This window comes from Nelumbo nucifera, chromosome 6, assembly GCF_055504915.1.
Source record: "Nelumbo nucifera cultivar China Antique chromosome 6, China Antique-T2T, whole genome shotgun sequence".
NCBI lineage: Eukaryota > Viridiplantae > Streptophyta > Magnoliopsida > Proteales > Nelumbonaceae > Nelumbo > Nelumbo nucifera.
The window spans coordinates 9,726,816-9,749,095 of NC_142654.1; the positions used below are offsets into that span (position 1 = coordinate 9,726,816).

Consider the following 22,280-nt stretch of genomic DNA (forward strand, 5'->3'; position numbering starts at 1 on the left):
TACCTACTTCCAAAGCACTAATGATGAATACACATTAGTGCAAATGTGTATTTGTAAATGAATTTTTGGTAATTTATGCCTTAATAAAAAGAAGTATGGGCATGATTTGCACGTGGGAATTCTATATCAAGATAATGATAGTTATAATGTATTAAAAAATTTCTATAAAATTCATGTATTTTTTTATATTTTTTATATTTTTTGTTTTTCATTATAAATTGGATGTAGATTGCAAACTCTGAATCTGATTATGTAAGTACCTCATACTGGGCTATAAAGTTTTGGGTATCATTGACAGCCTACCTACTTGGTGGATTTTTCATTTTGTAATGTTTTATTTTCATAATGTATTTTTATTATTCATTTATCAAAAAAAATGTAAGATTTAAAGAGAGGGAATTGAATGATGTGAAAATTGTAGTTCAAACTACATTTTAAACACCACAATTAAATATGGATTAAGTTCAAAAAATGAGTATTTTCTTCAAAAGAAAGATCCACAATCTTATTCATATTTCTATAATTTTTTTTTGTAAAATTTATCTATTTTTTCTTTTTTTGTGTTTTTATATTTTATTACTTCATCACAGGAACACATAAGATAATTAATTATGACATTTATTTATTAATTTTTTCATTATAAACTATTAATCTCCGCTATACAGGAAAATGATTTCGTTTTTGGTTAGTTTTGGATTATGTATTTCATTTTCATCATCAATAAAACTAATTCTTGTTTATTACACTTATTTTTTAATTTGATTAATAAAAATATCATAAATGTGTCTATTTTTCTACATTTTTGTAAATTTTTATATTTGTTTCTATTTAAAAAATTTATTATCTAACTATGGCTTCATGGGTTGACCAATTTGATTATGATGGTTGAATTGCTTATTTTGGGTAAAAAATGGTTTTGCTTTTTAGTAACTTTTAAAATAAATGAGTTTATATTGTTAAAAATTATTGGACATAGATCTAATTAGTAGCATTTATTAGTGAAAAAATAACTTAAAATAGAGTTTAATAAGAGAGAATGAGAATTAATACCTTAAATATAAGAGTTAATGATGGGAATTAAATGACGTGGAAAGCATAAATTAAAATTAAATTTTCAAACTTCATAATTAGAGATGAATTAAATAACAAATGTGGACATTTTGGTCAAAAAAATTTAACACCCTCATTCGTTCTTTTTATAATAGTATAGATAGATATACGACTGATTTTAAATTAACAAATAGAATTAATTGAATTAATTATGAGATAGAAATAGTTAATGAAACTATGTTATAAGTGGTGTATTATAAGGTTAATTATGGAATCAATTATGGTGAGCTCAATGGGCACTATAAAATTGAATATGGATTTCAAATTTGTAAAATGACACAAAATAATAGGATATGATAATAGGGTGGGATGAAGGGTACTTAGGCGGATTCAGGACTCCGAAGGGCAATTTTCATGGGTACCCCAATCATTGCCCTCCCTATGGCCAGCCCAAAGTACATCCCTTAGTAAACCCAAACCCTTATCTATGCTATATAATATGTGAATACTTTACTTTTTGGTGTTATGCAGCTTAATTTTTATACTTTACACTTTTTATGTCTATTATAGCAAATATGCATGTGTTTTACACATGATAATTTTAAGTGAGGATGGTAAATAAAATGTATGATGATGGTAATAAAATGTTTTTAGTTTTTTTACATTTTTATATTCCTATGTGTATACAATTAATTTTTATTTATCACATTTATTTTTATTTTATGAAAATAAGAAATTAGAGATGTATATAAATATTTTTTTTATATTTTTTATATTGTTCATATTTTTGCTTTTTATCTTTTTTTTTTATTTTTATTATTTAACTTTGACATTAGGAGTGGACATATTTAACCTAAAAGGTTGAACTATTGACCTTTTGAGTTAGTTTAAATTTTGTATTTTATTTCTTTTATCAATAAAAACAATTATTGTATATTACACTTATTTTATTTAATATTATTAATATAAAATATTAGAAATGTGTCCAAATTTTTCTACACTTTTCTTAATGTTTGTATTTTTGTTTCATAAGATGAATATATAATATTTGGGAAATGCCCAAATGTTTTCTACAAAATTTCTATACACATGCATGCATGCATGTATGCATATATGCATATATGCATATATGTATGGTTTTTCAATATATATGTATATGTATGTATGTATGCATTTATGTAATATGTACATAGGTTGGTCACGCTTGGGTTAAGAAAAAGTAAGGTTGGGTTTAGGTTATTAAGGGCTAGGCTCGGGCCCAGCTTGAAAAATGTAAAAGCCCAAACTTTTGGGCCCAAGTCCAACTTGAGCCCCTAAAATCCAAATCCAACCTGTGTAAAATTGCAACTTGGGTCATTTCAACCAAGCCTAGCCCAAGCTCGGGCTAGGTCGACTTTATGGTCAATCCAGGCCCAATCCTAAAATTTGGGCTTAAGGCCCAAGCTCGGGCTGAGCCTAAGGTTAAGCCTAATCTTCCCAACCCAAGCCTAGCCCGCACTATAATTTGATGCACTCAGGTTGGGCTCAGGCCCGCACTGAGTTTGGATTAGTCAATGAACCCATTCTAAAATTATAAATGCATGTATGCATTTATGCAAATATGTATACAAGTGTATATACATATAAATATGCATATATCCTTAGGTAGCCCAAACTTGGCTCAATTATGTATATTCATACATAGTTGTATGAATATACATAATTGAGCCAAGTTTGGGCTACCTAAGGACTAAGCCCGGGCCCAACCCAAAAAATAGAAAAACCCAATTTTTTGGGCCTGAACCCAGCCTGAGAACCAAAAATCGAAGCCTAACCTGTGTAAAATTTTAGGCTGGAACAGTTGAGGCTCAGGCTGGGCCCACTCAAATTGCACCCTTAGGCCTGCCAAATTGCACCGAAAATCCATGACATCGTAAAGGCATGGTACCAAAAATGCTTTGACCAATTAAAGCACTCCATGAACTGTCATAAGTACTACATTACCTCACCTATTTTATGATACTAGTTAGGGGTGATCATGGGCCGGGCCGGGCTTTGCACTTATGGTAAAGGCTATAGCTTAGGCCCGGGCCTGGCCCAGCCCGAGGTTACGGGCGTAAAATATAAGTCCTAGCCCAAGTCTATATGGGCCTGATTTCATGCCAATGTCACTCATATATAAAACATTACCTATCTATATATTAAATGACATAACATGCATATAAACTTATTTTATATATTATATTATATAAAATATTATATATAATATAAATTATACATGTCATGTTATAATATTTTATATATAAAATATATAACACATATATATATATATATATATGTGTGTGTGTGTAAGTTTAAATATATACAGACTGAACTTAAACCGAAACCCGGCCCTAAAATTTGCGGGCATGATATAGGCCTGAGCCGGGGCCGAGGCTGAATACAAAACCCAGGCCCAAACCCAAAATTTCCAGACCAAACTTGTGCGGACCGGGCTGAAATGATTCATTTGGCTGCAAAATTTTTTTTGTATCATAATCGAACTGAGCGAAAAGGAGAATATTTTGTCTTAGGAATCAGAGAGGACCAAATTCAATAATACGATATTTTTAACAAATTCTAAAATAATATTATTTTAATCAAACAAAAATTCCGTACTTTCATTCCTAATAAATTTGAATACATACGTATCGCGAGCCGTTAGACCAGTAAAAAAAAGGAACTTTGTTGAAGTGGTATTATGTTTTCGCAATAAAACATGAAAGTCAAGAAAGTTACACATGAAAAGTAGAGAGAAAAATAAATGGGTTAAAAATTAATTTTGGAATTATCGTGTTTACAACATAAAATTATTTTATTAAACATTAACATTAAAAAATTATTTTATTACATTTTGAATTGAGCGAAGTAAAATTCTATTCCAATTTCCAACACTGGCTACGGGATGCGAGAGATCCAAATGAAGTTACAATTCCAAACACCAGAAACGAGATATTTTCAAATGATAAATTTTCAGGAACACCCCTCTCTGTTAAAATTCCATTGCGGGGTAAATATAAAAAGCCGAAGAGAAGGGCAATTCTGTACTTTTGCTGTATCGCATTAACTGTAAGAAGAAAAGGAGACGAGCTGATCATCATCTCATCATTTAATAAAAGGTCTCCGATGCGATGGGGTATCGAGAGCTGCCGATGCTTCAGCATCTCCGGGGCATTTCGGTAATAAAGATGAACAGGTGAATTGACTCAAATATCCCAAAGATGCTCTGATATCCAATACCAAGCTAAGAGTCTAACTGTCTAAGACTAAGAGGGACAGAAATGGAAAACTGGAAATTTGCATGGGGAAGTCAGAATCAAGGGCCAAGCAGGTTGACGCCTGGCTTCGTGGAACAACGCTTCGTCACCAGATGTTTTTCTGCTCTTTACCAACCAAAGCAGCCCATGTTTGCCTTCTGTAATGGAACGTCCAGAGTGACAGCCGACGAGAGAGAGAGAGAGAAAGGTATCTCCTTTAGTTCTTGCTCTCTGTATCCTCATCCGAATTAAAACATCTCTATCTCTGCAGAATGCTAAGAGATCTACAGAGAGAGAGAGAGAGAATGAAGATGTGGAACAAGGTTTCATTTTGTTGGGTACCTTCATCGTCTTCGTCTCCTAAGCTCCTTTTGGTTGTAGTTTCTTTGGTTTTCTTATCTGGGCTTCTTTGTATAGTGGGTTCATCAGGAACCTCTACCTGGGTTCCTTTATCTTATTATCCTTTGCTATGGGGAGCTGGTATTCCTTCTTCTTCTTCTTCTTATTCTGAAACAAAAGTAACAGCTACTGAAACTACAACTGTTGCTAGAATGAGGGTGACTGGTTTGTCGACTGAAGACAGTGAGAGACGCTTGGAAATACATCCAAAGGCGGTTCCTGTTCATCATGTAGAAGAAGCTCAGTCTGATTCTTCTATCTTCAACCAATCTTCTTCACCACAGATGGTTCCAGAGATTCTTCAACTCCAACCACCTGTAAGAGCTTCAGTCCCTTTATCTTTTTCTTGTAATCTTATATCCAACGACCCGTGAGACGGTGAGAGAAGCTTCTGCTTAATTTTCCTTTATCTTTTCCACTCTTCTGGAACTTGTTCTTTATTTCTTGAATTTCATAGATCTCTGTTAGCTTCTGCATGTATTTTCCTGTATAAGAATGTATTAATGTACAATAATGTTTCTGTATCTGCGGATTATTTTGATTTTTGGGGGTATATGGAGTGAAATAAATTATTTCTTCCTTCTGTGTTATTTGACGTCCAAGAATTTGTTTAGTCCTCTTCCAAACTCCAGGTTTAAAAGCTGGAATTGATATCCTTACCATCATAGCTATGCCATTTCATTCATTTTTTTTTTTATTTACTTCAGCCTGTTTGTTTTCAGTGCAAATCTGAACGCACCCGGATTAGTTTTGTATCCGTTTGTCTGTATATGTAACTCTGATTTATGCTTTTATCTGCATAAAATTTTTACTTTTTTGTGTCATTTGTATTTATTGGTAGTGCGAATTTTGCATCAAAAAACTGATACAAAATTTGCACCTTTTCCTCCTACCTCAATTATCTTATATGATACGGGCCCCACCACATCTTTAGTCTCAATTTTACTTGGCAAAAAAAGGGGTCAAATCTGAAGCATAAGTGCAAAAGTACATCAGGATTTACGCTCGGCCCATTTACACTCCCAAGCATTTACACTAGAATTTGCACTACGAAGGCCTCAACTGTTATTTTTCTAGTGTTGTTCTTTCTTACTGTTTGCCACCATTTTTTCTTGTAGGATGACAGAAATCAAGAGGGTCTGAGGATTCCAATTGTTCATCATGGGCTTGATGTTGCTCCCGCAGTAATGAAGGTGGCGGGGGAAGATCGCAAATCAGAGAGGCTTAATGGGTCTGGTGTTGCTCCTATAATCATGAAGGTGGCTGAGGAAGATAGCAAATCAGATAGGATTAATGGGTCTGATGTTGCACCCATACTCGTGAAGGTGGCAGAAGAAGATAGCAAATCAGAAAGGCTTAATGGGTCTGATGTTTCGGCCACAATAATTAAAATGCAGAAAAATCATAGCCAACTAGAGAGGATGGAATCAGGTCTTGCAAAGATTCGGGCTGCAATAAGAGAAGCAGCTCATCAGAAGGGGAATCGAACTTCTGATTTCGATTACGTTCCAGAAGGTCCCATGTACTGGAATGCCCAAGCCTTTCACAGGTACACCACATTCATCTTTCTGGGTCATCACCCTTCCTCTTTCGCTGAATTTTAGATGGTTGTTTTCAATTGCAGGAGCTATTTGGAAATGGAGAAACAGTTCAAAATCTTCATCTATGACGAAGGAGAGCCACCGTTGTTCCATGATGGTCCATGTAGAAGCATATATTCCATGGAGGGAAACTTCATTCACCAGATAGAGATGGATAAACGCTTTAGAACCAGAAATCCTGAAGAGGCTCACGTTTTCTTCCTTCCCTTCAGTGTCACAAAGATGGTTCGGTTCGTCTATGTGCCCAACTCCCATGACATTGGCCCCATAAAACAAACGGTGATCGATTATGTCAATCTCATCGCCGGAAAATACCCATATTGGAATAGGAGCCTTGCCGCCGATCACTTCATGCTTTCTTGCCATGATTGGGTAAGATATTCTTGCTTTGGGTAGATTAGGCTAGTAAGACGGCTTGGACTCAGTCATCCGATCAAATGTGTTTGATGTATGCCCGAGAGAGATAACAACTTAACTTCTCTCATTTCTGACAGGGGCCACTAACATCTTCCTACGTTCCACATCTATACAAAAATGGCATCCGGGTTCTGTGCAATGCAAACACCTCGGAAGGATTCAACCCAGCCAAAGATGCATCCTTCCCGGAAATCAATCTCAGAACCGGAGAAACCAAGGGATTCATCGGCGGTCCATCCCCTTCCCGTCGTCCTATACTCGGATTCTTCGCCGGAGGGCTGCACGGTCCCATCCGACCAGTTCTGTTAGAACACTGGAAGAACAAAGATGAAGATGTAAAGGTATACGAGTACCTCCCGAAAGGCCTGTCGTACTACGACATGATGAAGAAGAGTAAGTACTGCATCTGCCCAAGTGGGTATGAAGTTGCGAGCCCAAGAATCGTGGAGGCAATCTATGCAGGATGTGTTCCTGTGTTGATCTCAGACCATTACGTCCCACCATTCAGCGATGTTCTGAACTGGAAATCCTTCTCGGTTGAGGTTCCAGTGAGCGAAATTCCCAACCTGAAAAGAATTTTGCTGAGTATCTCTACAAGGCAGTACATAAGAATGCAGCGAAGAGGGCTCAAGGTGAGGAGGCATTTCGAAGTGAACTTCCCACCTAAGAGGTTTGATGTCTACCACATGATTCTTCATTCTGTCTGGCTTAGAAGATTGAATGTTCGAATTCACGACTTACAATTACAGTCATAGCTCGCGGGACTCTGAAATCCATTAATGTGCATTAAAAAGGATCAGAAAATGTTGTCAAAATAATACTTGAAATGTTTCAGTCAAGGAGCTAGCCTTATGATGTTCTATGTACTGTGTGAGTGGGAGATTGAAGCACAACAGCTAGCACACAGACTAATCAAACCAACTAAGAACCAAAGAAAAAGCAGAGGCATTTTTCTAACTTTTATGAAATCCATTATGGGGTAGGACCAAATCATTGATAATGAGCCTGAATACAGATGCTAAATCATGAGTAACACGATTCCCACTCCGGGGAGGAAAAGAAAAGGTTAGGCTCAATCGGTTTGATAAGAGTAACCGCTCTCTGAAAATGAAAACCACCTCTTGGCTTCAATCTTCCATACCAGCTGCAAAAAAACTAATAATAATCTTGTTGTCCAATTCAATAATACAAATCCTGGCATTCATCTTCTCAGCTAACTGGTTGGCCTCAAGCACAGCTACAGAATCGGCTTCCAACACAGAATAGTAAGCCAAGCAAGAAGCCGAGCTGGAGCCTGGAGGTACCCAAAAAGATAAGCGATCGTTTTGATCATCCTGTAATCTGACTGAGGAACTTTGAGAATTCAAATAGAGGCAATATAAGACATCAATGAGAGAATTTAATCTCCTGACAAAGTTGAAATGTTGATAAATGAGCATTCAATCTCTTAAGTCACAGTTGAAATCTTCATAAATGAGCATTTAATCTCTAGTTGTTCTGTGAAATTCCTTGGGCTTTATTTGTTTGCAGTACAATTTCATTTACACTTCATAGAAAGTACTAGCAAAATAAAATAAAACCCATTACAGAATTCAAACAAATTTTGGACTCAACAAATCTCTCTCTCTCTCTATTCTATCAAACCATGGCCTTGTTCTTTTGGAATTTTCTGACCTTGCTTCGAGCTTGGAGGTTAGATCCCTGGTCTGGTCTGGTCTCCACAATGTCTTTACAAATTTAGAATTCAAAAGCTAGATGAACTATCTAGTTTCTGAGAGGAAACATTAAAGCCAAGTCTATGGTGGGTCCTGAAACCGAAGCCATGCCCATTTCCTCTGGGTAAATATATACCATGCACCTACTTCAGGGTGGGACGTACTGTACACTGAAACAGGCCACTTGAGCTGGAAAAGCAAAGCTAAGACCAAAGTTGAAATCAAACAAAGGGACATGACCCAGAAGTCCAAGTAAAGCTTAAGTAATTAATGTCCTGATTAAAAAGAAGACTTCATAGAATAGAAGTATTGAACTTCAATATTATTAATTAGCAAGCTAATTACATGATTACTTTTTCATTTTTCGTAACATTCTCTCCCTCAATCCTCTATATAAAATAAAAACCACACTTAAACATCCTAAAGACAAAAAAAAAGGCAGAAAGACTTAAAGCTCTCTAAACTTAATCTGGAACAAACAGATAAAAGAAATGTAGCAATCAGCATGAACTGTTAATCTCTGGGCTATGAATTTGTCACAATTTGTAGCCCCAAGAGCACTTTCCGATGAGTTCACATCTCCGCCCCACAACACATCCCCGCTGTGTATTGTGAACATCTCCTAATGATAGTACCAGTCCCAATGATGTCATCATCGGGAGATGTTCCCAATACACGGCGGGGATGTGCTGTGGGGCGAGATGTGATCTCCTTTCCGATACATCAATAGAACATTTCTCTTTTCCTAGACATGCCTGCAAAAAACAGGTATAAAACACAATTACACAATCAAAGTTGAGAAAAAGCTAGGAACAATTATCAGAAATCAAAATGAAAGTAGAAATGCAAATGTGTGTTGGGAAAGAGATAATACTTTCCCCACAAGAGATAATATATCATTGTTAGCCTCACAACATCCCTTGGCAAAAGATCCACATATGCCTTGTGGATCACCAAAGCTAGCAAATCGAATTTGGCTAAGGGTTCGACCACCCTGGCATGTCAGGTCCAACTTATTTCCTTCATAGACATTAGCACATGCTGTTCCAATAGTAACTGTGTTGAAGTTCATTGAAGAAGGATTGCCACCCATCTCTTCAAACAAGATCAATGTGTTTCCATCATCCCGGAGGAAAGATTGTGCCACATGATACCTAATGAAATTTGTAGAACTCTGTAAGAGCTTAATTTTTCTAAACAATACAAAACAATCAGACCAACTTCTGCAAAGCCATTTATCATACCATCTTTGGGTTGGCTTGCCACATTGAGTCAAGCATATCGAACTAGAGTAGGTTCCACGATATAGTCGCACCTGTCACTGCAACCACCATTCTCAGCATGGAACCTTGGCCAATATCTCCCAACGCTTTGGCCATTCACCCAAGCATGCCCCTTACCCATACCACTAAATCCACAACAACAGGGTCTGTTCCCAAAGGAGCATTGAAGGTTGTCTGATGAAAAAAGGAAACTTCAAAAATTAAAATTTGCTTTGAAATGAGACTTGTAATGAAACTGCAGGAATATGCAGGTAACCATGGTAGAAGTAGAACAATGAAAGCATACCTTGTTCCAAGTCATCATTGTGTTTGCAGGAAGAGTTTCTCTGTTTCTGTGTGCCACTTAATACTCAGACTTGACAAATCACTGTAAATTTTATGATGCTCACCATTCAAGCTAACCTTATACTTCCACTCGTTTGATGAAAGATCCATAACTATTTCCTCATTTTTCTTCTTTCCAATCAAGTTAACTGGACCAAATGTCCCAGAACAGGTACAGTACCGAAGTGGCCCCCATAATTCTACTCACAAAAAGTTGCAGAATGCAGAAAAAAATAAATAAATTTTTTGGGTTTCAGAAGGGTTTTTGAGTAGACAGTCCAACAAGAATTTTCCAGGAAAAGAAGTACCAGTAATCTAACTGTAGCACTAAGCAATGAGATTTGATTGTTTCGCCAGGAATCAACTCAACCTTTTGCTCAAAGACGAAGTTATAACGTCCATGTTGAGCCCATTGGCATCCTAAGTTGAACCAAACGAAATTAAATAATAGAAGAAGAAGAAAAGATGGAGGCTCCATCATGGAGCCACTTTTCAACAAACATCTGGTTAACAAAGCAAGGACTGAAATTACCTATATACTTTCCATTGAAATAAGCATTAAGGACACGACCACTAGTATTCACCCGGAGAACTTTATCCTCAGTGCACCAAAGAGGATCATTATCATCAAGCTTTAGGCTGTGGCGTCCAAACATGAAACATGAAGTTATTAAATAAAAGATCAAATCAACCATTCCTTTAACAAGAATTTCAGAAAACACATTTAAGCAATAGACCTTGTCATGTACCACAAGTAGTCACTTGCATCACTAGTTACCGACTTTTGCTCCCTAAGGCCTTTAGCAGAAATAAAACCCTTGCCTTCAGCAGCAGTATCTCTAATGTCTTCAGCCCTCCATACCCATTTAAGGGCCTAACAGACTGTAGACTTCTTGGCAGTACTGTAGACTTCTTGCTTGCAATCAGAAAGAATGCTAACAGACCAAGCTGGCAGAGAATATTGTTGGCCATGGAAGACGATGGTAAGCACAATGAGTGAATACGTAATAGTTGTGTAACACATGTCCCAGTTACAGTTAATGTGCCGTTGGGTTGGGAATTGGGACTCATTTACGATGCCTTTCATTATCTTGTTATCTTTATCAAAATCATTAAAAATAAAAACAATGAAAAAAGAAATTGGAATTGAGATTCATTTACGTTTTTCTTTTTCATTATTTTTTATTTTTAATTATTTTAACAAAAATAACAAAATAATGGATAATTAGATAAAGTAAAAATGTTTGAATGAAAAATACATTAACTGGGATAAGTGGGCTGGATGCAGAGAGAAACCCTGCATTTTTTATACACCATGACATTTTTTATACACCATAAGCCCCTGAATCATGATTAATAAGTTTTATTGAGCACTTGGTGTGTATTCTCAACATCTAAGGCAATACCCGAATGGAACAGAACAGCCATGATGAAAGTCACGGCGGGTAATAAATTAGCTAAAGCACATCCCATGGTTGGCGTGGAATATTTGAGCCCAGTAAAATAGAGGCACTGGGTCCCGGCTATCCTGCAAATGCAAGCAAATTACCAATCTTAATTTCAAAAGAAAAACAAAAAACAAGATCCAACGTACATTAGTCATCCACGTAGATTTTTCCAAATTATCCTTTTTTTAAGTGGGTGAAATTGATAAAACCGTACCACGTCCAACTGAAAAAATCCCACAGAAAAGCATATGAAAAAAATAAATAAATATATAAATATAAATTGTAAAAAAACATATAAAATTGTAGTAAAATACAAGAATGCAAAAATATACAAATTTTACATAAATAGAAATTGCATAAAACACGAAAAATATACAAAAAGCAAAAATTGCAAATAAATAACCAAAAATCCAAGAAAGTGTAAAAAATCAGAGAAAAGAGCAAAAGGTATGAAAATGTAGGAAAGCTACAAAAATTAATAGAAATTTTAAAAAATTGCAGAAAACATTCTGAAAAACCAGAGCATAGAGACATGGAAAATGGTAAAAAATATATATACTTTATATATTAGTAAAAATTATAGAAAAGACATAGAAAATTAAATAAAATTATATTTAGAAATAATAAAAAACATAGAAAATGATAAAACTTTCAAAAGAAATTACAGCTGATTAAATAACAAAAATTGCAAAGAAAAATAAAGAAGCAGGAAAGAAAATATTAATTATATATACCTCTCCCACAGAAATAGAAGAATGGACAGATTATAATGCATGGACGCCGATAAGTAACCGTGACAAGAAGGTTCTTGCCGGAATCTATGGCCATCTTGCTGAGAATGTTCGTTCCAGCATAGCCCATTTGAACCATGATCATGGCTATGCAGGGCAAGAACTCTCTTATCATCTTGAAGAGACGGAAAGAAAGACTTGGCCGGCCGAGAAAAACTGAAGAGGGAAGAGTGTGTGAGAATTGAGAAGGAGAGGATGGGAATCCGAGTGAGAGGGAGGGATGATATTTATAGGAAGTAATATGCTAGAATTAAGTGCGGATTAAGTAGAGATTAAGTACGGATTAAGTAAAGTACAGGTTAAGTACGGATTAAGAAGAGTTTACAGATTAAGTACATGTTCACGGAGCGCGTGAACTGAGAAGTATCTGTTCCAATGCATGGTAGGATGTGCGTGTGAGTCGCTCATGTGTGAGGAATAGATCCGTTCTCTTTGCATGTGCATTGCGGCCCAGCACAGCCCGGCATGATGGTCCGCGGGCCATGTCAGGCCTGACACGATTATGTGGGCTGTGTTGGACCTGGGGTTTTAGGTCCACAGGTTGGCATAACATGATATGACCGAGTGGGCCGTGCCTCCTGCGACCGAGTGGGCCGTGCCTCCTGCGACGTAGCCCGGCCCAGCACAATCCATATATATTATTTATATATATTTTATACGTATTTATATAATATTATATAAATTATAATTATATAATGATATATAGTATATAATATATTAATAAAATAAATATTTTTTTTAATTTTATTATACTAATTTATTTAATTATTGTATATATATGCAATTGTATACATAAAACTAGAGGTGTAAATCGGACCGGGCCATCGGCGGCCCGACATGAAATTGGACACGCCCGACACAACAGCCTCGTCATGCTGGGCCAGGGGTTTGTAGTCCACGGGCCGTCATGGCTTGTAGGGCTTGTAGCGGGCCGCATTTGGCCTGTCTAAAAACTAGTCGTCCCCCCGTCCCCCCCCCCCCCCCCCAAGGGCTAGTTTTAGCTTTTTGGGGGGTTTTTTACATAAATACCCATAGCTATAAACGACTATATAGGGGGTATTTATGTATTTTGCTTATAGAGGGGAGAAAAATGACATAAATGCCCCCAATAACTATATAACAACTAGTTTAGGGGGGCTTTTTAGGTAAAGTTATAAAAAAATTTACAATGACCAAAATACCCCACTTAACGACTAAAAAATAACTAGTTTGTAGTATTTTGGGCAATTGAATTATGTTCAATTCCTATAAATAGCCCTATCCTCCACCAATCTTATCATACCAATTCAACATTTGTCTTAATCTCTTCTCTCTCTCTCTCTCTCTCTCATACTCATACATTCTCAATTCTCTACAATCAGAGCAATTCTGATCGGCTAATTCTTTGATTCTCCAACTTTATTGAAGTTTCAACTTTTAGTTTTACACTTTTATTTACAAAGAAATCAAAATTTTCAAAAAAAACAAAAAAAAATCAAAAAGATCAGTCTAGCCCAGTTCTGCCCAGGCCCAGGGCTCGCCCTGTGGCCTAGCCCGGCACGGCCCAAGCCACAGTCCCGCATGGGCCGAGGCCATGGGCCATGCCAGGCCAACCCCCAAAATTTTCACTAGGGAGGGCGGCACGGCCCACACTTTATACCTCTACATAAAATTCATATAAAATTAAAATCCTAAGTTTTTTGTCAATATTTTTAAATAAATAGCTTTGGCCCGATGCATGGCCCGATTTGGCCCAAGGCTCGGCCCACTGGTCAACCTGGCCCGCAACACAGCAGGGGCTCACACGAGCCTGACTGTGGGCCGTGCCGGGCCAATCCCCTAATTTTTCACTAGGGAGGGCGGCACAACCCGTAGCTAGGGGTGAGCATTCAGTTTAAAATCGAATTAAAAAAATAAAAACCGAAATAGAAACCAAAATTATATATATTATAAAATATATATTATGAAATCAAATTTCAGTATATTATATATTAATATATAAATATATAATATATTATATATTATATGTTATATATTATATATTATATATTATATATTATATATTATATATTATATATTATATATTATATATTATATATTATATATTATATATTATATATTATATATTATATATTACATATAATAATAAAAAGTTTGATTAATTCAGTTAATCGAAATTCTAATATCAAAAACTAAAACCGAAAACCGAAAACCGAAATAGCCAAATACTAAAAAAGCGAACCAATTTATCCAAAAACCGAAAAAACCGAAACCGAAATTTTCGATTCGATTATTCGGTTTTAACCGAATAATGCTCACCCCTACCGTAGCGGCCCGCGGCCGGCGCCACTTTACACCTGCACACGTCCGGAGGAGAGATGCATGGATGGTTGTTTGTTTGATACGTGTCTATATACGTGTCCAGTGTACGGACATTTTGTTCACACGTGTCGGATCTGAGAGTCTCGACCGCGACGACCGGTTGTTTGCCTTCGACACTTGAAGGATTTCATAAACATCAACCACGCAGAAGAACGCCTGAACCAGTGAAAAGGAACACAATAACAGACTGTCACAACTCGACCGAGTGTTTTGATTTGCAGCGTTCGACGGAGAGGTTTAATCCAACAACCAGGACGACCATGGCGTCTAGGCAAGTTAAGCAAGACCGGTCTGATGCTGTTGCAAGGGCGGCAGCTTCCAAGCTCACAGATTCTGATAGAAGGGATCCTGACTTCGAAGAAGTAGATGTGACGGTGTCAGACAAACCACAACAGCACCGAACGGGCGTTCTCGGAACCCTTCAAGAGGGCACCGTGTCCGTCCTGAAGGCCGTGCAAGGTACTTACGAGCAAGCGAAAGCAGCTGTCACCGGAAAAACTCAGGAAGCGGTCGACAGGACGAGAGAAGGTGCAAACGTTGTGGCTGAACAAGCGAGGGAGACTAAAGAATCCGTGGCTGGAAAGACGGGTGAATACAAAGATTACACGGCCGAGAAAGCAAAGGAAGGGAGGGACAAGATGGGTGAATATACTAACTACACGGAGGATAAGGCCAAAGAGTGGAAGGACTCGACCATGTCGACGATGGGAGAGTATAAAGATTCTGCTGCAGAGAAGGCGAGGGAGACAAATGACTCGGCGGCCATGAAGAAGATGGGCGAGTACAAGGACTATGCCGCCGATAAAGCTAGGCAGGGCAAGGACGCCACCATTGAGAAGATGGGTGAGTACAAGGACTATGCTGCAGATAAGGCAAGGCAGGGCAAGGACGTCGCCGTGGAGAAGATGGGCGAGCACAGGGATTATGCTGCGGACAAGGCGAAGCAGGGCAAGGACGTCGCCGTGGAGAAGATGGGCGAGTACAAGGATTATGCTGTAGACAAGGCGAAACAGGGCAAGGACATCGCCGTGGAGAAGATGGGCGAATACAAGGATTATGCTGTAGACAAAGCGAAGCAGGGCAAGGACGCAACCATGCAGAAGATGGGTCTGTATAAGGACTACACTGCTGATAAGGCAAAGCAAGGGAAAGATGCGACAATGGAGAAGTTGTGTGAGTACAAGGACTACACTGCCGATAAGGCCAAGCAGGGGAAAGATGCGACAATGGAGAAGGCGGGTGAGTACAAGGACTATACTGCTGAGAAGACCAAGCCGGGAAAAGATGCGACAATGGAGAAGATGGGTGAGTACAAGGACCATACTGCTGAGAAGGCCAAGCAGGGGAAAGATGCAACAATGGAGAAGATGGGTGAGTATAAGGACTACACTGCCGATAAGGCCAAGAAGGGGAAAGATGTAACAATGGAGAAGATGGGTGAATACAAGGACTACACTGCCGATAAGGCCAAGCAGGGGAAAGATGCAACAATGGAGAAGATGGGTGAGTACAAGGACTACACCGCCGATAAGGCCAAGCAGGGGAAAGATGCAACAATGGAGAAGATGGGTGAGTACAAGGACTACACCGCCGATAAGGCCAAGCAGGGGAAAGATGCAACAATGGAGAAGATGGGTGAGTACAAGGACTACACCGCCGATAAGGCCAAGCAGGGGAAAGATGCAACAATGGAGAAGATGGGTGAGTACAAGGACTACACCGCCGATAAGGCCAAGCAGGGGAAAGATGCAACAATGGAGAAGATGGGTGAGTACAAGGACTACACCGCCGACAAGGCCAAGCAGGGGAAAGATGCAACAATGGAGAAGATGAGTGAGTACAAGGACTACACCGCCGATAAGGCCAAGCAGGGGAAAGATGCAACAATGGAGAAGATGGGTGAATACAAGGACTACACCGCCGATAAGGCGAAGGAGGGGAAAGATGCAACAATGGAGAAGACGGGTCAGTACAAGGACTATACTGCTGAGAAGACGAAGGAGGGAAAGGATACGACGGCTGAAAGGATGAAAGGACTCAAGGACTCTACCGCCGATGCAGCTACACAGGCAAAGGAATTCTTGACAGGTAAGAATGCCGAGACGAATCAGCAGACAGCGGAGACTGGACAGGAAGCCAAGGTGAATGAATAACCAAAGCAATTTATTTATTTATTTTTTTCATTTGGGTTTCTCTTAAATTCGATGCAGCTATAACAAACTAAGGAAAGAATTTGGAGGAAGCCATGAATGAAAACTGAAATGGCTTTTACAGGAGAAGATGGGCGAGACGGAGGAGTCGGCAAGACAGAAGATGGAACGGCCGAGGTTGGAAGGAGAGGAATACAAGGACGTGGCAAGCGATAGGTGCTTTAGCCTTTTTCTTTCATTTTTGTGAAGCTTACAGTATAATCCATTAAACATCATCTGTAACGCAGGGAGCGGAGCAAGGTGGAGGTGAGATATCCAGAAGAGCAAAGCTCTGAGGAGAGGATAAAGGTGGAGACGAAGACGACTCCGAGCGAAACAGTGTCGATTGGCTGGAATCAGATGGCTGGGTAGACATTCAACGATGTGGGAATCCTGGGTAGAGAGAGGATCCACTAAACAGATGGATACAGGAAGAAGTGATCGTCAGATGTGTGTAGATACTTAATGGATATATGAATATATGATGTAGGGGAGTGATCTTTTGTATTTTGTGTTCCGGGTCTAGAGATACATATCCGGGTGTCTCAGCTATTTTCTTTCATAGGAACTTGGATAAAAACCAAAATCCGTTCGTGCTATGTATAAATCAATTGAGCGGATTGTATATGTTGCTGATTTATGGTTGTTACGTATTTGTCTGTGTGTCCATGTGTGAGGGGTGGCAGTTCCTGGGTCGGGTTAATCTTAACCCACTCGGATCCGGAAGATGGTATTAGTCTTTTGATAAAGCCAGTAAATGGTCCCACGAGTAGAGTGAAAGAAAGAGTCGTGGGGTCACCCATTGTAAACGGTTGAAATCCTTTTGAGGGTGTAGTTTCCTGCCTGAATAAAATTTTGGTTTGTGTTGTCATGCTATATATATATTTCTATGTTTGTTTTAGAGTGCAAATGATGCACGGCTTACTTTTGATTTAATTTTAGGGAAAATTTTCGATTAGTTTTGTGCCTAATTTTGGTCTCCGAACTTGCGATAATTCAGTATTTGAACTTTTTAAAACGTGAGTGACATTTGAAAATAATACAAATGTCTTTAAGAGTTATTTAATACGCCCCTACCGGCTCGGGCGTAGTCAAAGCACCGATGCAAATGAAATTAGGCCTGAAGAACACCTCTAAGTTCGAAAAATTCTCTCGAGTTCTGATAATCCATTTAAATGCTCTTTGCTGAGTTGCTGAATGGTTTTCTTTGGATTCTGTCATCGAGAAGCTAGTAGAGGCCCAAAGTTTCTGCTCTCGTACAAACAATTTCATCAAAGAAATCTACAGTGAATTGTCATTCACATGAACAGTTTGGGAGGGCTGCCTCCTGGTGTATAAAACCATTTAACTAAAATCTTTCGGGAAACCTGTGAAAAAATCCCCTCTTCCCCCAACCAACCAAACACAGCCTAAGAATAATTTGTCATTTTATTACTATTATTTTCGGTTTTTTTAGGCTGAGTTCATTTATCATCAACAGGAGTTACAACGAGAAGATATCCACCAAAAGCAAAAAGATTCTTTCAAAGCCAAACTGGAAAAGAGTTTGAGCCACTGATTTGTAATTGTAGGCTATTTGGTTGCTTTTAATGGTAGGGTCTTGATTGTAGCTAATCAATAATGTAGCAAAATTGCAGAAGCAGAACGTGGGAAAATATGCAAAATTGCTAAAATATGGGCCCCTGGATGCAGGCCCAATAAAAAAATTAGTCCATGTTCCAGGATAACAATATGGCATATAGATGTGTGGGTAAACATTACCTATCACTAAGGGCCTGTTCTTTGTTTTTTTTTTTTTATTTTGGTTCCCATCGACTAAGATAACTATATTCTGTGCTCATATTTATGTGAGATCCACAAAAAAAAAAAAAATACATTTTCCCTAGGTCCAGATGGATAAATAACTTTTCCATCTAAAAAAAAGTTGCCAATACTTCAAAAGTACAATATTACCCCTTTTAATAATAGTTCTTTTATGATTAAAACCGTCACTGTCTCGTTTACCAAGAAAATAAAAGAATATAGGTAGGTAGGTGGTTTCCTGAAAAACAAAAGGGGCCTAAACTCCACATCATTAGTACCCATTTATAGGTTCAATCCAATCCAACCAAGCCCACTTAAAGCTATCTAAATCTTTGAGGAGGCATGGTCACTCGAGGGTCACTATATAGCCCTTTTAGGCCTTATGAACAAGGTTTTATGATGCCCATGCATATCTTGCCATTTTAAGACCTACCCATTTACCAGAGTTAGAAACAAAGTTTTGGGATGCCCTAATCTTGTACATCTTGCCACGTGGATACATCCTACCATGAGGAATATGACCACATTAATTTTTTTTTTTGTCAATAATATGACCAAATTAATATTCAAAACAATGTGGATTATGGGCATTCTCAAGGACAATTATGAGCAGAATGGCATGGAAAAATATCTGTCTTCTACTCTCGTTTTTTATGGCAAAACAGGAAAAAGCATCTTGTTGAGGGCAAGAGGATACTTGCTACCCGTCCACACCTATACTCAACATCTGGAATGGTTGTGGGATGTTGGGGTATTCCTGAAGCAAGGCTTAAAGGAGATTGAACTGAAGGTGATTCCAAGTTCATGACTGAAAACACGAAAGGAAGTTCAAGGAGCCTGGGAAGATTATTAGTTTGCTAAGGAAATATGGCTACAGATCTCCTGACAAACTGAAGCTACTCCTTCCAATCTGAACCAATATTTGAGCTCTCTACAATTTCCAGGCCCCTTTGATGGGTCTTGTTTCACGATTTCAAGAGGAGGGCTGCCCGTGTCTAATAGAAAGCAATATGATCAAAGTAGAAAACCAGTTTTTTCAATTGTTGAAGCAATATGTGAGGCAATCCACTTGCTTGAGCCGAGAGGCATAACTCTCACGACCATCCCTTTTTAATCAGTAAATATGTACATAAAATATAAAGGTTCCTTGGTTGAATCTTGGCCCCTCCCATTAAGACAGCAAGTTGTTGGAACTTGGAAGTTTTGGACTGATGCTTGGACCTCCAATGGTGCTACCTACAATGATCTATAAAAGTTCAACATTTTAGCACCACCAGACATCAAAATTATCTTTGACTATTTGTGTCACAATTTGATGGAGAACTCTCCCTATCATTCAGTGCATTTTCTCTGTTGGCATCCTGCGAAAGAAGAGGAAATAAATGAAGAAAAGACATTAACAAGCAACTAATTTAGATCCTGAAGTTTTAAACAACCCAATACACATCTAAGAATACCAAACAAGTACTGCAGTAGATTACCAAAAAAAAAGTCCAGTCCATCATAAAAAAATTCATTGGCGCAACATTTTCATAGTTTGTTAAAGAATGGGATGCTTCGGTTTCAATTTTATCTTCCATCAGGGGTTTATTTGGCTATTCAAATTCAAAAGTGGAGAAGGAATAAAAAAATGACCATTAAGGACCAGAAGCTTACTATCATTCCTTAAGATGACATCGGAATGAGGCTCAAGGTGAGGAAGAATCATTAGCAAATACCTTTGTTCCAAGAGATGGCCATTGATTACACAAAACAACTTAATTGCTACTATTAATACAACACAATACGAGGATACATTTCAAGTCTTGAGCATACCAGAACCTGATGTATATCCCCAATTTGACAAGTTCAATATTTTATCATGATTTTTCATCAGTGATAAGATTATTAATTTATCATTTTAACTTTTCTTTTTTACTTCTATCATTTTAATGAATACTCATCAAAACTTTGGTAACGGGAGAGAAATTAGTGAGGTTATCCCCATGATGTTTTTTTCATTAACATTGACAGTCTTTATTAGTTGATAACAATATTGATAAAATCAAATGTGCAAGAAACTCCCGAAGGGAGAAATGCTGATCCAAATATTTCTCAGAATCCTTTTCTCTTTATGTTCTACAAGCTACCCAGGTCGGTTATCCCCATGATGTAGAGATAAAAGCACTCTAATTTGACAATTGCCCATACCTGAAACACCAGATTCCCGTAGTTCTAAGGCTTATGGCATGTTGACTGCAGAACTGCTGATTGAAGGGGCAAATGTATTGAACATTATTTTGTAAAATAGGACAATCAGTATTCTCGGCATTCTCAGCTCCGCATTCCCCACCCACAGCACAACTTCATACTTCATTTTCCCCTCATTTGCAGAAGTAATTCATTGTACCAATTATGTATGGTTTGTCCATTCCAGAATTTCTAATTCAAAGGGCAGATGCCTTGAAAACTATTTTTGTAAAATGGGTATAAGACTGTGTCAGCAGTCAGCATTATCAGTTCTGCATTCTCCCTCCATAACACAATTTTCCTTTCATTTTCAAATTAATTCATCGTCTCAATCATGTTTTCACTAAAATTAAAACTCAAGACTAGATAACTTATTTATTTTTTTGATTGATAACACTTACAAAATTTATTGAAAAAAAAAAACAACTGTAGCTAGAAGGAGCTAACCTCTTTTAATACGCCATGGGCTGACATAAGTTCGTAAAACTTGCGCATAAGCATCTCTTCTTCTACCTTCAAATCACAGAGATGTTAAAATAAGGGAAAACAGAAATAATCATATTCATATAATTATCAAACATGTAAATGAAGTACTATAACCCAGTAATGGATTCAAAGAGCCACCTGAAGCCTATGCAGTTCGTGCGACATTGACCTATACGCATCCATGAGGATCTCTCTCTGTTTCTCCAAGTGCCTGTACCCAACAGTACCCAGCAGTTCAGTAAACGTATCTCTAATTCAATCATATAAAACCTGGAGACACAAAAAGAAAACCTCACTTCAACATCTCCGCTGTATATTTGCTGTCCATTCTCGGGTGATAATTTGATCTTAGGATGTAAAGAAAGGATCCTAGCAACAGAAAGTGATATGAAGGAACTAAGATGCAGCCTCCAGAAAATGGGAGATAAAGCCCTGAAATCTGAAACTCTGGTGTCTTCTATATACTGTCACCAAGAAGAAAAAGGATCCAAGGAAACATTAGAATAAACCTGAAAAGATTAACATCTATGATCAGAGAACGATTGATCGTCTGAATTGTGCTCCAAACAGAGAGACAATGGAGGGGAATAACGGATCGAAGTTGCAGGGAGAGAAACCCTAGTCTTTAAGGAATTGGGATCTGCTCCTCACACCGACTTCATATTCTCGCCGCACATAAGGAATATCTCCCGTACTTAGTATTTATTACTCGTGGGGAGATGTTCCCAATAATCCGGAAATGTCGTTAAGGACCTCGGTGAACCCTGTTTTCCAACCAACCCATTTACATTGACCCCATGCATGTTTGACCCACATCCGACCCACTCAATGAGAACACCCGAAAGAAGAAAACCTCACGAGTCGAGTTTTTCACTAGTTATTCGAGTTTGGTTTGATTTAAATTGAGTT

The 22,280-nt window shown here is 38.0% G+C and overlaps 3 protein-coding genes and 1 long non-coding RNA gene across 4 annotated transcripts; 2 read left to right on the forward strand and 2 right to left on the reverse strand.

Annotated features, from left to right (window-relative positions):
- Positions 1–4,420: 4,420 nt before the first annotated feature.
- Positions 4,421–7,602, forward strand: LOC104591299 (putative glycosyltransferase At5g03795). The gene is made up of 4 exons (XM_019196079.2): positions 4,421–5,041; positions 5,843–6,273; positions 6,349–6,697; positions 6,820–7,602. The coding sequence occupies exons 1-4, from the start codon at positions 4,598–4,600 to the stop codon at positions 7,495–7,497; spliced, it is 1,902 nt and encodes a 633-aa protein (XP_019051624.2). The 5' UTR covers positions 4,421–4,597; the 3' UTR covers positions 7,498–7,602.
- A 148-nt stretch (positions 7,603–7,750) lies between these two features.
- LOC104591300 (uncharacterized) lies at positions 7,751–13,157 on the reverse strand. Its single transcript, XR_016077743.1, has 8 exons — positions 12,247–13,157; positions 10,802–11,592; positions 10,597–10,703; positions 10,373–10,484; positions 10,027–10,264; positions 9,702–9,914; positions 9,332–9,611; positions 7,751–9,212 (listed from the first exon to the last, which is right to left on the reverse strand). It is a non-coding gene; the product is annotated as an uncharacterized LOC104591300 (long non-coding RNA).
- A 1,644-nt stretch (positions 13,158–14,801) lies between these two features.
- On the forward strand, positions 14,802–17,729 carry LOC104587251 (uncharacterized). The gene is made up of 3 exons (XM_088890722.1): positions 14,802–16,805; positions 16,939–17,030; positions 17,102–17,729. The coding sequence occupies exons 1-3, from the start codon at positions 14,925–14,927 to the stop codon at positions 17,223–17,225; spliced, it is 2,097 nt and encodes a 698-aa protein (XP_088746848.1). The 5' UTR covers positions 14,802–14,924; the 3' UTR covers positions 17,226–17,729.
- A 1,938-nt stretch (positions 17,730–19,667) lies between these two features.
- On the reverse strand, positions 19,668–22,048 carry LOC104587266 (uncharacterized). The gene is made up of 4 exons (XM_010244810.3): positions 21,668–22,048; positions 21,510–21,582; positions 21,333–21,398; positions 19,668–20,017 (listed from the first exon to the last, which is right to left on the reverse strand). The coding sequence occupies exons 1-4, from the start codon at positions 21,697–21,699 to the stop codon at positions 19,943–19,945; spliced, it is 246 nt and encodes an 81-aa protein (XP_010243112.1). The 5' UTR covers positions 21,700–22,048; the 3' UTR covers positions 19,668–19,942.
- Positions 22,049–22,280: the final 232 nt, after the last annotated feature.